The 18,146-nt window shown below is 44.9% G+C and overlaps 1 protein-coding gene across 2 annotated transcripts in view; it reads right to left on the minus strand.

The window, feature by feature from the left end:
* LOC148874297 (transmembrane 9 superfamily member 1-like) overlaps positions 1-5,230 on the minus strand; it is a 28,483-nt gene extending 23,253 nt beyond the window's left edge. For both annotated transcript variants that reach the window (XM_088978338.1, XM_088978328.1), the window contains exon 1: positions 4,933-5,230. In XM_088978338.1, the coding sequence (XP_088834464.1) occupies positions 4,933-5,025 (93 nt within the window). In that variant the 5' untranslated portion in view covers positions 5,026-5,230. The remainder of the gene's footprint in view (positions 1-4,932) is intronic.
* Between the last annotated feature and the right edge of the window lie 12,916 nt (positions 5,231-18,146).

The raw sequence follows: 18,146 nt of genomic DNA on the forward strand, positions 1-18,146 counted from the left end.
TTTGTATGCTTTCTACTCTTAATTATAAGGTTACTGGCTTCGATCTTTTACTTGAGTCCTGTGTAACAAATCATTTCTTTTCTAAAGTGTAACAAACCTTTAAGACAAGGGATCCCCTCTCTTCCTTTCTCTTTACATTGGTGGCTGAGGTCCTTAGAAAACTGACTTCAAGATCCAGTTATTTGCAGTTGTTCAGAGGTTGGTCATTAGATAGAGATAGGGTTGTGGTGACTCACCTCTAGTATGCAAATGATATTTTAATCTTCTGTGATGGAGAGAGTAGGGAGGGTATTGAGAATTTGATGTCGGTGCTTAGTTTGTTTGAGAAGGTGTCTAATTTGAGTGTAAATTGGAATTAGAGCTTGTAGCTGGTATTAATTTGGAAGAAGAGGAGCTTAGGGTTGTAGAGATTTTGGGTTGTGAGAGTGGAAAGTTGCCTCTAAGATATTTAGGAATGCCTTTAGGTGGTAACCCTAGATTGACTAGTTTTTGAACTCCGGCGATGGAAAGGATTGAGAGAAAGCTTGCCGATTGGAAAATGAACTATATCTCTTCAGGTGGAAGGATAACTTTAATTAAGTCAACTCTTGATAATCTTCCTATTTATTTTATGTCAGTTTTTAGGATGCCTCGGGTAGTGGTGAAAAGAAATGAAAAGTTAACGAGGGACTTTCTTTGGGAACTGGAGAAGGGGGAAGAAAGATCATTTGTTAAGATGGGAACTAGTGGTGAAAAGGAAGGAAGAAGGGTGTTTGGGTTTTTTTTATCAATAACAGTAACTTTCCATTATAATAAACAGAATTAATTACAAGGAAAGGGAGATAAACTTTCTTAACTCCCTGAGTTGGGCAGGAGCCCCCATAAAAGCAAAAGAAGAAATTACAACTTTGCCCAAAATAAAGAATCCCGAGCAACCCCTTGCTTAGCCAACCCATCTGCAAGAGAGTTAGCAGATCTCTTCACCCAGCTGTACTTCACTTCCATCTCCTTTGTTAGCCACTTGTAGTTTTTCTGTTTCATTGCTGAGGTTCCACAACCCCACCTTATCCTCTTGTAGCCATCCCTGCGAGTCACCTTCAACCACAAGCTTCCTTATATTCAACTCCTTTGCCTTTCTTATTCCCTCTAGAACCGCAAAAATCTCAGCCCTGAGGGAAAGGGGGTTTGGGTATTGGGAATGTGAGCCTAAAAAATCAGGCCCTATTAAGTAACTGACTTTGGTGGCTAGTATTCATGGCCAATCAAGGAATGGATGGGATGCTGGTTGTCTGCATAGAGCTACTCTGGCTACACCTTGGAAAGCTATACATAGTATCCTCCCATGTTTTCACAATTTTGTAAAATATGATTTGGCTTCTGGCAGCAAGATAAGATTTTGGGAGGATGTTTGGGTTGGGGAATCTCCGTTGAGGGATGCTTTTCCCTCCCTCTTTGCTCTTTCTACTCTTAAAGATAGGATTGTGGCTGATTTCATCCAACATCATCCTTCTTCTTTGGGGTTGAATTGGAATTTGGGGTTTACCAAAAACCTTAGAGTCAGAAACCCCTGATGTATCCAACCTGTTGAACATTTTGAGCTCTATTTTCTTTGATGTGGAGGGTAGAGATACTTGAGTATGGTCCCCTAACTCTATTGGGCCTCTCTCCTATAATTCCTTCTTTAAAACTCTTATTTCTACTCCCTCCTCCCCTTCCTTTCATGTTAAAGACGTTTGGTGAACTCCTATTCCCCCTAAGGTCAGTGACTTCTGTTGGGAGGTTGTCCATGGCTGCATTAACACATGTAACATGCTTCAAAGGAAAAGACCTAAGTGGTCCTTGTCCCCCAGTTGGTGTGTTCATAATCTCCTATCCCTTTGTTTTTGCATCTGGGAATGGTTTTTTTTTCTCTTTTTGGTTGCAAACAGTTCCCCCCTGCCAGTTTGGAGTGGTCATTTAGCCCTGCTGTGTTGAGGAGAAAAAAGAGGAGGGTGGGACGGGATTTTGTGGAGATGTACATGAGCCACAGTGATCTGGACAGTGCAGGAAGAAAGAAATTCAAGAACCTTTGGGGAGGAGAGAAGTAAGGAGACAGTGATAGAGACCACTGCCTTTAGGGTGGCTCATTGGATTAAGACCTTGAAACTCTTCACAGACTTCAAGGTGGAGGATTTTTTCAGGAGTTGGAGGGATATAGCAAACTCCAGCATGGGTAACCTGGGTCCCTCAGGAATTGGAGTACTTAGAGATGAGGAAGGAGCTATTTATGCCTTCTTCTCAGGCCCAATTGAGCAGGGTGGTTCAGCCAGAGTAGAATTTATAGCAGTTCTATGTGGGATGGAGAAAGCTAAGGAAATGGGAGCCAATAGGCTGATAAGGTCACTCTAAAATTTTAGTGGGATGGCTGAAAAAAAGGAGTGACTTGGCAGATGAGAAATGAGTTCCAGCACTTTAAATGGCTTGCAAAAGACATGAATGTCCAAGTTAGATGGGTCAGACAATCTGCTAACAGCTTGGCAAACAGTCTTGCTAAGCATGGTGTTCAGAGACAACAGATGTTTTTGGCATATTTGTAGTTTCAGTTGCGGATTAATTCTGAAATGGGTTTGCTTTTTTCACAACTTCTTGTTGTACTTTGTCGTTTCTCATTATTAATAAAATTTTGATTCTGCGTTGCTGATAAAAAAGAAATGGTAGGGCCACTCAAGACTATGAGGTCTACATTATGAGTTCATAACCCCCTTATTCATCTCATAATGAATAATGAGATGGTTAAAATTTCCCCTCCTTTTCAAACACAATGATGGATAGTGTGAGAAAATAACTTTTTGCATGGTCTCTTGGATCAATCTGTAAGCCAACAGGGATGAGGATGGTCTAACCCCCAAAGTCCAAGGAAAACGTTGAATTGAACGGGGGAAAATAGGGAAGGGATAAAAGAAACCGATCGGACCCCCAAAGGGGTTGTGTATATACGCTCCAATGAGGGGTCAGGCTGCTGAAGTTCACCGACCATGGAATTCCTGTGGAAGAATGCAAAAGAAGTCAGTGATGTGAAGGGAGAGAGAATGGCAGTGAGGTGGTGATTTAGGGAGAAGAGCGGTGGCTCAGAGGAGAGGGAGAATAATTGGGTTTGGGGCCTGTAATGGTTAAAGGTCCAAAAAAGATCTCCAAAGTTAGGATATAGAACCCCTATTTATAGGGACTTTGAGTTTCCCGAATTCTAGAATGTTCCTTATGCATTTTCTTTACCCATTTTAGTCTTTAACTATATTATTCTAGAATGTTCCAGCACTCAAATGGATGCAATTAGATTAGTTTAAATGAACAATTGTCTAAAACGACCCACTAACCTGGATTTACAGTGGGTTAACCAGGTTTATGTATTAACATAAATCCACTGTCTCACACAATCATAAAAATTTCTACGAATGGCAAGAGAAAAGAAAGAGGGAACAGGGCAAAAACAAGAGCTGTTATGAAGACCCTACTAGGAGGGAAATACAAAAAACATACAATATAAATTACCCACTAACCCCATCAAACAAACGAAAAAAGCATACATCACAACTCTTACATTGTCAACCCCCAATAAAGACCATTCCTATTCATACCTCCTCTAGCTAGGAGCAAGCTCTCTTTCAATTTAAATTCTGATCAAGAATAAAAGTAAAAATTGCTGGGCGCAGCCAGGGTACAACTTAGGTACGGAACTTTGTAAGTATTAAAACATGTATGCAACTCCTATAGGCATATTATAGTTCACATACGTTAAACTATCTATGGGAATATTTTATTCCTCAAAAAGGACAAGTCCTTATCATGTCATCTTGCATGAGAGAAAAACCTGAAGAAAAGAACACAAGAAAACTTTTCTGAAGATATAACTGAGAAACAGACATCAACGACCATGCTTCCAATTCAGCTCAGGTTGTTGACTTTTGAGAAATTTGACTTTAAAGATGGATTAACATATTGCAAGTAGCAGATTCCAATATAATGACAAAACAAACACTTTCCCATATAAATTTTTTGATTTCATGGAACCCAAATAATTAAATTCCAACTCAAATTTCAAAAGAAAATTAGAGTACAATACAATGTTGCAACAACAACAACACAACAAAACCACCAAAATCACGAAGAAAGGTTGCACATTTCAATTGAATCATTGAATGATGATTTAAGCATTCAAAAGCATGGACAAAATCCTTATCATAGCCCCCTCCCTCCCAAAACTTAGCACTGAAACTTACAGAGAAAGAGCTTTCTAATGCAAAGAAACAAAGATGCACCACAAAAGAGACCATAAAAGCTAGGAGAATTCATTAACAAGTGAGCACCAAAAGAATGAAAAAAGGACCTATGAGATAACACGGATACCGAATCTTCAAAATGTAAATAGGATTTCACGACAAGGAACAAAGAAAGTAACGGAACCTAAAAGCGATCCTAAACAATGCGTCCAAACCAATGACGAAAAAGAATAAATTCTTTTTTTTTGCAACTATAGACCACACACCAAAATTAACCCAGATCTAATCCCCATATAAACAGTCTTAAGTTGCTAATCAAAGATGACTACTAGTCCCAATTCACCAAGTGACCTCTGCATTCACACGCACAGTTAATAATGAAGTCGAAACACGAAAACCCATTTCGATCCACAGTCCAAGAAGCTGAATGCTTCAACTAAACAAAAAAAAAATGCTAGATCATCCGAATACACAGCCATGGAAACGATTATTCCACACAAATCACCAAAATATTAACAAATTGACCCGTCTCAAACAAACAATTGCCCAGATCTGAAGAAGACAGAATCAAATCGAAGAAAGACGGCAAACCCAAAAAAAGATGTACGAGTTCAAAACTTCAAATGCCAAATTCCTCACCGAGTAAGCTAATTAGGGTTGGAGATCAAAAGATATAGAGACAAACAGTGCACTTCACCTTGTGATCCGACTCGGAAGCAAATGCCGGAGAAGCAAAGAGAGAGAAGAGGAAGAAGGCGAGGAGGGAGAAGGATCGAACTGCGAAAAGCATCGCGGTTGAGGGCCAATATCTCAGTCAGAATAAAACGGAAATCTTGAATTTGTTTAGCTTTCTTCGTTCTCTTTCGTTTCTTTTGTTCCTTTTTTTCCTCCGACGCGAGCGAAAGAGCGCGAGAGGGAGAATATAGACCCTGATTTTACTCGCTCGTGCTCATAGAGACTCGCGATTTCATCGTCTTGTGCGCGTTAAAATTCTTGCATTACGACTTATTGTAATTATTGTATAAACTAGCGGTACCCGTGGCATGTACGAGATGTGTTAAGCGAAAACTAATAGTAAGACTATATCATGGTTTTATATTTTTTTATTTTTTAAACAATTAATAATTATTTATAACTATGATATGGGAATGATATCCGAAATTTTTTTGACCAATCAATTAATCAACTGATATCACAAATATGGTAGCTAATCAAGTGTTATTTATCAAAATTTATGGGTAGATTTTGATTGGTTAAAATTCTTGGATACATATTGTTTCTCATTCTAAATTTTCTTTTATATTTTATAAGATAAATTTCTTAAACTACCCCTAAGGTTTAGGAAATTGACTAACTATATTCCTACTATTTCAGTATTGTGTTGAAGTACTCTTACTATTTCTGACAATTGCCGCACAACTCTCTTCTCGTTAAGTCTCCACCACAGGTCGTTTATACGTGACTTCACATATTTAATTTAATTTTAAATTATACCCAAAATACCGTTTCTAGCAAAGATCACTGTCTTCTCTATTCAAACCACGACAGCTAACTTTCCATCCTCCTCCACTCCGACCTCTCTCTCTCTCTCTCTCTCTCTACTCCCAACAATATGGAAACACTAGTCTATTCTACTCCTATGAACCAACTAGACCACTTATGACATGGCAACACCTGTATTTCTGATGGTTGCTCGTTTCTCTCTCTTTGGTGCACCCACTGATCACGTTTTCTTTGTCACTACAAGCCATGGAGCATCTCTTGAAATTCCAGCCTTCAGAACCCGTTATTTGGGAGAGCCTATTATTTGGGACAAAGTATCCAAAGAGAGAATGATCACCATCGTTGAAAGCAACACTTGAAAACAAACAATGATACTTGACCAACCACCATGGGACAAAGAAATCGAGCCCACGAGAAAGAGAGGGCAAGAGATAGAAAGACATTTTGTCAAATCTGCGAGAAAGAGACAACGAGAATGAGAGAGAGGTTGTTATCAAATCCATTGTTGCAAGTTGCAGGGGTGGTGGCGGAACAAGTGAAGTGAAAGAAGAGGGGAGAGAGAAAGAGAAAGAGGGAAAGAGAATTGTCACTATCTGAAGGAGCGCAGATCAGACCATCGTCTCTGGTTTGCCATTGTCTCAGATCAGTTTATGATTCTCGTTGTTCACTCTCTCACCTGCTCTCTCTCTCTCTCCTCTTGCCATAGAAGGTCGTGAAGATCCAATTTTCTCTTCCAATTGTTTTATATTCCTTTCTACAAGTGGTTATTTAAGGTTCAACTTGAAAATTCATAAGTTCTCCGTTATTCCTCTACCCTTGGGCAAGGTGGTACAAATGCATTTTGGATTGATATCTGATGTAACCGTTTTCGGCCACGTACCAATGTTTTGTGATGTAAAAATTTTTTGGCTAAGCACCTCGTTATTTGACCCGGTGGTGGCGTACCTTAGTGATGAGCTACTTGGTGGCGAACTCCCTGGGGGAGTACTGCTTGGTGACGAATTGCTTGGTGGTGAACTTCCCGGTGGCGAGCCCCCTAGTGGAGAGCTACTTGGTGACAAACTGTCGGGTGGCGAACTGCCTGGTGGCGCTCCCAGGTGGCGAACTGCCTGGGGGCAAATTGCCTGGGGGCGAACTGCCTGGGGGCGAACTGCCTGGTGGCGAACTGCCAGATGGCGAACTGCTTGATGGCGAACTACCTGGGGGCGAGCTACCTACTAGGCGATCGATGCCTTAGAGAATGCTGGAGCTCTCTGGTGCGGCGCAATCCGACTGCCCTTAGCATGAGGTGGTCTTCTTTCCATTGTAGGCTGCGGGAGATGAGGGACATGCGAGAACTTCATCTTTTCCTCCTCTTTGTAGGTGGCGGGAGCAGAGAGACCTGCGAGAACCTCATCTTTTCCTCCTCTTTGTAGGCGGCGGGAGCTGAAGGACATGCGAGAACTGAATTAGAGGTCCCGGGGGTATTTTCCCGGTGGGGGCTCTCTGACGCTTAAGTTAGCACTCTTATTGTAGAGAGCTTTGAAGATAATATGAGAGAACTAGAGAGCAGGGGTTACTTCCCTTTCATCCCTCTCCCTCCCCTTTGGGGGGTGAGGTCTTTATATACCGGAGTCCTCGCGGGTTAGGTGGGTGAAAAGCCTCCAAACGGTAAGACTCGTCGCATCTTGTTAGAACCGGGGTACGGTGGTGAACTCCTCGAGGTCGTCAGGCTGGCGCTTGTGTCAGGCGGCCAAGTCGGCGCTTGGGCCGAGTTGTCAGAGGGGTGCTTGCGTCAGTCGGTGGGTCAGTGTGTAGGCCAGGTCATCAGGTCGGCGCCTATGTCAGTCGGTGGGTCAGTGTCTAGGCCAGGTCATCAGGTCGGCGTCAATCGGCGGGTCAGTGTCTAGACCAAGTCGTCAAGCTGGTGCCTATGTCAGTCGGCGGGTCAGTGTCTAGGCCATGTTCGTCGGTGGGCGCCTTGGCCGGATCATGCGCTAGGCTGGTCCAGGTCGGCCAGGTCACGCAGGCCACACGTCGCACGCAGCTCGCGTAGGCCGTGCTCAGTTCGCGCAGGCCGCGCGCGCGCCGCGCAGATCACCCCAGACCGGCCAGATTGGTGCCCGGGTGGGTCACCAACTTCGTAAGTTTGTTGGTTGGGTGTTTTCCTAGTTGTCACGAGGTGCCACGTGTCACAATTTCACTGGAGGGCCAAATCTGGCATCATCAATAGCCCCCCACTCCCGAGCTGATAGTAACTCAGCGAAGGGAGTAGATTTCTTTTGGCCCGTAAGTCGATGAGCTAGTAAGTGCTGATCCAATTACTAGTGTGGCCCGTAGGCTTTGGGAGCGACTCATACTCTACTCTTTTTTTACTTTGCCCGTGCCGGAGAAGCGACCGGGTCTTAAGCAGTAATGTGACCCGTAGGCTTTTGGGAGTGAGTAGTCTACTCTTTTTTTACTTTTGCCCGTGCCGGAGAGGCGACCGAATCTTAAGCAGTAATGTGGCCCGTAGGCTTTTGGGAGTGACTCGTAGTCTACTCTCTTTTTTGACTTTGCCCGTGTCGGAGAGGCGACCGGGTCTTAAGCAGTAATGTGACCCGTAGGCTTTTGGGAGTGACTCGTAGTCTACTCTTTTTTTTTTTTTTGCCCGTGCCGGGGAGGCGACCGAGTCTTAAGCAGTAATGTGGCCCGTAGGCTTTTGGGAGTGACTCGTAGTCTACTCTTTTTATTTTTTTTGACTTTGCCCGTGCCGGGGAGGCGACCGGGTCTTAAGCAGTAATGTGGCCCGTAGGCTTTTGGGAGTGACTCGTAGTCTACTCTTTTTTTACTTTTGCCCGTGTCGGAGAGGCGACCAGGTCTTAAATAGTAATGTGACCCGTAGACTTGGCCTGCATCATGTTCGTAATGCCGGTCACCTACTCCTACAAGAAGCTACTAGGGGCTCGACCTTCGGGGGCAGCACTACTAACTTTAGGTTGCCAGCTCACACGGGAGCCTTGGAAGGCTCGACCAGTAAGGGCGCCTATGTAGTCAGTTGGCCGCCAACTCCCGCGGAAGCCACAAAGAGCTCATCTTTGTAGGGGGGACATTGTGGAGAGGACTGATGTGGCATTATCTGAATTGAGAGTAAGGTTGGTAGATCTACTTAGTCCATTAGCTCCCTACATAGTCTCTGAGTTCATAAAAAATGTAAACTATAAAGCAATAGCTTCAATTTCTAAAAAGTGAGGACTTAGTTTTGGTAATATGAGAACTTAGCTTTTGTAGGATGAGAACTTAGCTTTTTGTAGCGTGTTCCCACAGACAGCGCCAATTGATGTAACCGTTTTTGGCCACGTACCAATGTATTGTGATGTAAAAATTTTTTGGCTAAGCACCTCGTTATTTGACCCGGTGGTGGCGTGCCTTAGTGATGAGCTACTTGGTGGCGAACTCCCTGGGGGAGTACTACTTGGTGACGAACTGCTTGGTGGTGAACTTCCCGGTGGCGAGCTACTTGGTGACAAACTGCTGGGTGGCGAACTGCCTGGTGGCGAACTACCTGGTGGCGAACTTCCTGGTGGTGCTCCCTGGTGGCGAACTGCTTGGGGGCGAACTGCCTGGTGGCGAACTGCTTGGTGGCGAGCTGCCTGGGGGTGAACTGCCTGGTGGCGAACTGTCTGGTGGCGAACTGCCTAGTGGTGAGCTGCCTGGTGGCGAGCTGCCTGGTGGCGAACTGCTTGGTGGTGCTCCTTGGTGGCGAACTGCCTGGGGGCGAACTGCCTGGTGGCGAACTGCCTGGTGGCGAATTGCCTGATGGCGAACTGCCTGGTGGCGAACTGCCTGATGGTGAACTGCCTGGTGACGAGCTGCCTGGTAGGCGGCCGATGCCTTAGAGAATGCTGGAGCTCTCTGGTGCGACGCAATCCGATTGCCCTCAGCATGAGGTGGTCTTCTTTCCTTTGTAGGCTGCGGGAGATGAGGGACCAACGAGAATTTCATCTTTTCCTCCTCTTTGTAGGTGGCGGGAGCTGAGAGACCTGCGAGAACTCCATCTTTTCCTCCTCTTTGTAGGCGGCGGGAGCTGAAGGACCTGCGAGAACTGAATCAAAGGTCCCGGGGGTATTTTCCCGGTGGGGGCTCTCCGACGCTTAAGATAGCACTCTTATTGTAGAGAGTTTTGAAGATAATATGAGAGAACTAGAGAGCAGGGGTTACTTCCCTTTCATCCCTCTCCCTACCCTTTGGGGGGTGAGGTCTTTATATACCGGAGTCCTCGCGGGTTAGGTGGGTGAAAAGCCTCCAAACGGTAAGACTCGTCGCATCTTGTCAGAACAGGGGTACGGTGGTGAATTCCTCGAGGTCGTCAGGCTGGCTCTTGTGTCAGGCGGCCAGGTCGGCGCCTGGGTCGGGATGTCAGTGGGGTGCCTGCGTCAGTCGGCGGGTCAGTGTGTAGGCCAGGTCGTCAGGTCGGCGCCTGTGTCAGTCGGCGGGTCAGTGTCTAGGCCAGGTCGTCGGGTCGGCGCTTGTGTCAGTCGGCGGGTCAGTGTCTAGACCAGGTCGTCAAGCTGGCGCCTGTGTCAGTCGGCGGGTCAGTGTCTAGGCCAGGTTTATCGGTGGGCGCCTTGGCCGGATCATGCGCTAGGCTGGTCCAGGTCGGCCAAGTCGCGCAGACCGTGCGCAGTTCGCGCAGGCCGCGCGCGCGCCGCGCTGGTCGCGTGTGCCGCACGCAGGTCGCGCCAGGCCGGCCAGACTGGTGCTTTGGTGGGTCACCAACTTCGTAAGTTTGTTGGCTGGGTGTTTTCCTAGTTGTCACGAGGTGCCACGTGTCACAAGTTCATTGGAGGGCCAAATCTGCCCTCATCAATTTCCAAACAAATACTAGAACACTTAAATAAAATCGCCTTGTAGACCCAAAGAGACTTGGATCTTCTGCTTTCCATATTCATATTCTTTTACAACTTAGTTGACAAGTTAGGAGTTTTGTTAAAGCAATTTCCTGTTCTTTCCAAATGTTTTTTTTTTTGTTGACGGTCCTACAAACATTTTTGTTATTGAGTTAAACTGATCAGCTTCAAAAGTATTGCTTCATTACCTCTCTTACATGAAAATCCTCGAGGGCTTGGAATAGGGGATGGCAAGTACAAGTACAAGGTTGAAAGCATACTTATAAAGTTTCACATCCCCTGATGGTCAAATGTAACCAACACGATCTGTTTTTTCAGTTGCTATATCCATCGTATTGGCCCTCTTCAGTTGGAGTTTCGTATTGTCTAGCATCAGGACAATGATATACTCTGTCATGAAAACATTTTTTTTCAAGTTGGAAGAATATGGGAAAACCTAAACATCCCTAAATGTAGAGAATGGATTGGGTTCTAATAATCTCCTAATTTAAGATAGGACTCTGATGCATTTAGATTATACTAGCAAGTGCACTATCCAATCAAGTAATATACTGATGAGTAGAGTATCGTTCCCACATGGATTAATCCAACAACTACTAGTACTGAATCAACCTTTTGTTATCTGACAATCCGAAATGTTAAACAAAGAAAAAAACTTAACTCCTAATTAGCAAATTATTCTAAGTATTCTTGGATCAAACCGCCTTAAGTAATGAGAGGAAGTGCTTCACGAAAATACTAGTAAAACCGGTTCAGCAATTATACCATTAAGCTATCCAACCAAAGTTGAATTCAGTCATGGGTTGGCTAATTCCTAATTGTATGAGCAGCCTCTTTCGAGCACAACCCACTCTATCTATGAGCAACAACTCTTATATATCTATCAATAATTTAATCGCCATAGATGCATTAAGGACAAAGAATTCGAAAGAAATAAATTATTGATGAATGAATGCCAAATCATGCACATTATCTCTAAGGTACATTCAATCCATTTTCTTGATCAGTTGATCTAATTACCTAAACCCTTTCTCAAGCAATTTAAATAATCCAAGAAACAAGAGCAGTTCGGCCAAAATTACTCTTATAATCGAAAACCCTAATAAAAAAATCCCAAGACTGAATCACTATCAATCGGATCAGCTTAATATTAATTACAAATCTGAATTAACATCCATCACGGTTCGCTTAATAGAAAGAAAGAAAGATTCAACAAAGAAAAACCCTAATTGAATCTAGGTTACCGAATGTGTAGAATCAAAGAAGAAGACACTTAAAATTTCTGCATCAATCTTCGATCTCTTCTTCAATTCTCCTTCAACATCCTTCTGATCCTTCTCCTAGCACTTTCCTCTTCATTCTTGTGTCAAGGGATCGAACCCTAATTTCCTCTCTTTCTTTTATACTCTTCTTTTTCAGCTTTTAATTGAGAGTCCTACTCCTTTTTAATACTCCTAAAGTCAGCCGCCTTTTGGAGCCTCCCATAGGGCTGCGGTTGGGCCTCTCTCCTTTGTGGGCTGGAGTCCTCCCCTTGCCGCCATATCACCATGTATTATGTTCTCTTAACTCTAAATTGTCCCAAATTCCTAATTTCCTGAAATTCAGCTCAATTAGGGTAAAAACCATTAAGAATCATCATCAAAACCATGTATAAACCAATAAAAATAGTGTGTAGCTTGCACACACATCAGACTCCATACAGAGTTCAATTTTGTCCTCTTATTGTAACTTTCACCTGATGCATCATGTACTTTACTTTCCTATGAAATTGACGTTTCCAAATTTAGGATAGGACTCCATACATGTTCAGTTCTATCTTCTTATCAGAAAAATCAGTGTGCTCAGTTCTTTGTGTATGCAAATCACTCTCAATTTTGGATGGTAGGGGTTTCCACAAGTAGTGCAGGCGAGATTTGGGACTACTTCCGTTGATTGGAGAAATTTGAGTGAGAAGTGAGATCTGCATGTTCTTGAGCTTCTTCCACAAACTTCAAAAGGGCCCCACACTCTCCACATTTGAGGGATAGGCCTGCCATTGGAGAGATTCGGATGATGATTCTCCATAGAACCAAACGAGTACAAGAATAAAAAAAGTCATGGCAGACTTCCCCCACCATTGGAATAAGAGGGAGGAACAAGCAAGACCCAAAGGGTCACTATAAATTAAGGGATTCAAGAAGAGGGGATTTTGAAAACCTCTCTTTGAATTATCTCTCTCTAATTTAGAAAAAGGAAAATAGGGCTTTGGTGATTCAAGAGGAACAAAGAAGAAAACCGAAGCTGCTCGAAAAATCCTGATGAGGGGTGATTTGGCCCGACCTAGTAAACAGTAGACATGTGGATACGACCTAATGACTGGACATCGACTTAAAACTTTCTGCCACCTCAACAGAACAAGTCACCTCGAATACCTCAGTCACCTCTACCAGGACCAAGGTTCGAGCAGCTCGTGGTGCCCCAAACTACCGAGGTGACATAAAACCAACTTCTAGAAGCTAGCCAGCTGTCTAAGAGCTTTACAGGATCACGCCACATGTCCTTAGGTCTTATCCTCATCCCACCCGGATCGGACGGACACGATAACCCTTATTGGCTAGCATGATATCCACCTCTCGGTGCAAAACAGACTCCTAACAAAATGGGAGGTGTTTTGTAAGACCCACGGCAGCTCATCTATATAAGGGCATCTACCCCAGTGGTACAAGGTATGCGCGATTTACTGCTTACTAGCTCTCATACTCTCAAGCCTTCAACTTGCACACAATCAATTACTAACTTAAGCATTGGAGCGACCACGTCAGGTTAGCCATCCCGGGTTCTCTAATCCTTCCTGTCTTGCAGTTTGACTGACCAGATAAGAACCGATGTCCAAGCTGCCATCCAGCTAGGATCAACTAGATCGCACACCATCAATTGGTGTCGTCTATGGGAAACACTACAAAAGGCTAAGTTCTCACTCCTACTTGCTCAACTTCTCTGCAAGATCTTATCAATGGCATCCTCAAGCAATGCCAAAAAAAACATAGACGCGACCGTTACTGGGGGCACGACTAGCCTGCACTGAACCCTGAGACCCCCTTAGTGATGATTGGCCAGCTCACCATCCCCCTCACCATTTCGGGAGAACAGACAGTCCACAGTCAGACCTTCAACACCCAACCGATTAACGCACCTCTGCCTCATATGAGAGCCACCTTCCCAGTCGTAGAGCCTTCTGTGGTTCCTCCTGGGGTCGGAGCGCAGCAGTTCCATGAACTGATGTAGAGTGTGCGAATCATGCAGATCCAACAGATTCAATACTATCAGTACCAACAATACTATCAACAATAATTTCCCCCTCTCTAGTAGAATTAGAACCAAACTCAAAACCAACAGAACGGGTGTCAGTCTCCACCCCAGGGTGCGGGGCTGTTTTGGGTCCCAACCCCTCCTCGGGGCTAGACCCCACCTCGGGACCCAGTAGCAGGTCAACGCACACCACCACCTCGCTAGGTGGTGAACTAGCGAAATTGGCCCCAGAACAGTCATCAAAGCAAGAATGATCAATAGCAGCACCACAATGACAAGCATCAAGTCAATAACCACCAGCCCAGGGTAAGAGGCACAGACTCAATTCGAGACCCCGAGCACCCCCACAACAGTCTGCGTCATCCTTGTGAGAATGCTAGCAACAGAGACCAGTTCCCTCCTCACAACAACGTTCGAGATTAGGAGAATACTAGGGTTGAGACTCAGGCCTATATCGAAGTCAACAACACTAACCAAGAAGCAGTAAGGAAGCGATGCTGTTGTAGAGCACGCCGCACCTCGGCTAAAAGCAGTATTCCAATAGAAGCAGAAAAGGGGAGGGAAGAAGTGAGCTCAGTGGCTGCACAACCAACACCTGTCTTGTTGAGCTTGCCTTCCCCCCTCGCCCCAGAAATCATCTCGGCCCCATGGTCGAGAGGCTTTAAGACACCCGCCTTGGAGACATATGATGGGAACTCCGACCCAACGAGCACATTGATAGCTTCCAGCCCCTAATGTTACTCATCGGACCAGATGAAGCAAGCCTGTGCATGACCTTCTCAACAACATTCAGAGACATGGCCAGGTCGTGGTACAAGAACTTACCTCTGGGATTGATCAAGAGTTGGGCACAATTTGTGGACCTGTTCACCACTCACTTTATCACAAGTAAGAAGTGCCCAAAGTTCACGACGAGCTTTCTGAATGTGGTCTAGTGGGAGAATGAGTCTATCAGGAGTTACATCAAGAGATTCAATGTAGAAAGTATACAAATACTTGACCCTGACCATGTCGTGCAGCTCACTATGGCCCAAAAGGGAGTCCTCCATGCCAACTTCTGTTGGCATCTCAAGTTGAACCTTCCAAAGACCACGAAGATGTTCCTTGATGACGCTGACAAATTTATCAAGGCAGACAAAGCCCTCGGGTCCCAGTTAGAAGTACACTAGGGTGAGAAGAGGAAGAGAGAAGATGAAGGCAGCAATAGTAGCAAGCACTGGCGACAGAAGAGAAAGTCGCTAAAGCAAAGCAAGTCTCTGTGCAGGCGAAGCAAGTCGCTAAAGAAGTCACCACCTCAGGGTTCTAGGTCAGGTCAGTGATCTAGGACCCCTCCCATTCAAAGGTCCAACTACACCGCCCTGAATGTGAAGCAGGGTGAAATTTTGGTGGTGATAGAAGATACCAACTATTCAAGTAGCCGCCCATGATGCAAGGAGACCCGTCAACCAGAAACCCCAACTTGTACGGCCATTTCCACCGCGATGTTGGGCGCAACACTAAAGGTTGTCGCAACCTCAAGGATGAAATTGAGGAGCTTATTTCCCAAGGGTACCTGAAGCATTTGATTAAGCATAAAGACAAGGAATCAGCAGACCGACCCGTCGACCAGCAGAAAGATGCACCAGAGCTGAGCAGGCAGAACGATCAGCAACCACCACCACCACCACCGTAGGACAGGCCGACCCACGGGGTGATCAACATGGTCACCGGAGGATATATTGTTGCGGGGTGCAAAACGATAGTGGGGAAGGCATCAGTTTGGGAGCTTGCACACGAGGAATGTTAGACAAATTTGTATGCCCTTAGCTTCAATCAAAATGATGTACTTTATGAGTTTATTGTAAATGAATAAAAGTGCATATTTGATTCATGTTCCCTTGGTATATTTCTATGTAATACCCTTAAACTGGACACTTAATGAGACTGGTGTTATTTTAGAATGTTCACAGCCAGTGGGTCGGTCTGGGGAGAGCTATCTTGACAAGTCTGACACTGTGGTGCCACCAAGTCGGTTGGGGTGGCTTGTCTCAACTACCAGGGTGAGACCCTAGGCACATACAGTGTGAGATTAATTGAATCTTTGAACTGGACCGGATTTCCAGTATTGCCCTGGACCATGGAGATTGATGGGCAAAATTGGAAAGTTACACCCGACCCATAGACTCGATTATGATACTGCACTACGTGTCAGATTGGGCTGTCTTTGATGTATCAATCAGTGAGATCCTTAGCGGGGGTCAAAACCTGGGTATGTTGGGACTGTCTAAGAATTCATCTGAGTGGGTGATCATAGTGACAGAATCAGCCCTTTTGTCGGACAAAGGTAATGATCGGGGAAGCACTCTCACTGATGGAAATCAAGACTGTCGGCAACCAATTTCAACCATTGAGATTTGTTTTGCAAAATAAATTTTATATGAGATAAAAATGTGTATATATATTATGGTTTCGAAATGATTTGCAAAAGGTTTTAATTCCCGGGATCCATAATTGAGAGAGTGCAACACTGTTCCTTGCAGCCGAGGGAGAGGTCCTCTCTTGTCGGGCAGTGTATGATCATTATGGGCTGAGAGGTTAAGTGTAAAACCATTGAGGATAATACCTGATGGGCTAATCTTGCATCTGCCCACAGTCCTTGGGTGTTAGAAGGTGGCTTGGCCCAAGGACCACTTAAGGTAAGTGTTGGGCCCATAGAGCCCATCTGATGGGTTTCAGGGGGTGCACTGTCTATAACAGTGTATTCGGCCAGGCTTTGTAACAAAGGCTGGGTTGAACCCATGTGGCTGATGTGTAGATCAATGTTTGGGTCCCACGCCATACAAGGAAGCCCAATTGGGCAGCAGTTTGAAAGGCTAAATGAATACATAACCCTAAATGGGCCTTAAGCCCATTTCGAACTGGGCTAATTTGATTAGTCATTAAGGGGCGAATTCTGAGATAAGATCAGTTGATAGGATTGGGCCCACACCCTATCCACTCAGAGAGTCCAAGATCTAAATGAGATTTAGATCTGGAAACTTCCTAATTAGATTAGGAGATGGCTGATCTAATCTGCAGATAAGATAATGGTTATCTTATCCCTTATTTTAAAGGGACTTGTAATGCAGATATGATTTGGGTTAGCAACTCCTAATGGGATTAGGAGCTGATCCCTTTAAGTTTATAAAAGGAATTCTGCACCCTGCAAATACTCTCTAGCCGCTTCCTTCCTGCAGCCGCCGCCTATAGCAGTTCGATCTCCATTGCTTGGGAGAAATCAAGATTGGATCTTGATTCCAATCTTTTGGAGAAAAGATTGGTGGGAGTTTTATTCGCAAGCCGTCCAGGTGATTCTTGAGAAGGATCAGGTTCTTTTGGAAGAACACTGCTGATTCTGCTCCACCTTGCACTGCGCCATCTTCAGTGGGAACAGATTTTGGATCCTACCTTGGGCGTGAACACCTCCATTGAGAGATATTGTTTCTCTGTATCAGGTATTATCTCTCCCTACTCCTTTTGGTTCAGATCTGGTTTAGTTTATGGTTCAAGAATGATCTTTGAAAATAAGATTTTCTAAATAAGGAATTCGATTCCCAGTTGAAGGGAGAGAAAAATTTTTGAAATTTGCCCCTTTATTCCGCAATCTTTGGGCGTCCATACGATGGATTTCCTATCCCTTCAAAGAAGAGAACTTGCCGAAGCGCCCTCGAGTGGAGGAGGTGATTTACTTCACTAAGGATGATGCTCACGGGATCCAGTACCCGCACGATGACGTGCTTGTGGTCAAGATGGAGATCAACAACTTCGAAGTGAAGCAGATGCTAGTGGATTCAGGCAGCTCTGCAAATATCTTGTTCCTAGAGGCATTCGATAAAATGAAGCTTAAGCGGAAAGACTTGTGGCCATCAGAGACACCCCTGGTCGGGTCCAGTGGAGATGTGGTGAAGCCACTCGACAGAGTTACGTTTCCATTTGCAACAGGGACCTGGTCCCACACGATGCGGTTCGAGCACACATTCCTGGTGGTTGCGACTCCGTCCCCCTACAACGCAATTTTAGGTCGACCCATTTTGCATGCCCTACGTGCAGTGGTGTTAACCTACTACTTGTTGATGAAGTTCCTGACGGGCTACGAAGTAGGGGTGGTGCGAGGTGACCAATTAGAGTCGCGAAAGCAATGTTTTTGAATCGTTGTTGACCTGGACGGTCAGACCATTCATCCCGAAAGACGTCCAAGCAACCGGTTCTATTTCACCCCTGACCTGCTCTTGGA

Source organism: Nelumbo lutea, chromosome 1 (assembly GCF_056320005.1).
Source record: "Nelumbo lutea isolate HS-2025 chromosome 1, American lotus-T2T, whole genome shotgun sequence".
In the NCBI taxonomy this organism is placed as follows: Eukaryota; Viridiplantae; Streptophyta; class Magnoliopsida; order Proteales; family Nelumbonaceae; genus Nelumbo; species Nelumbo lutea.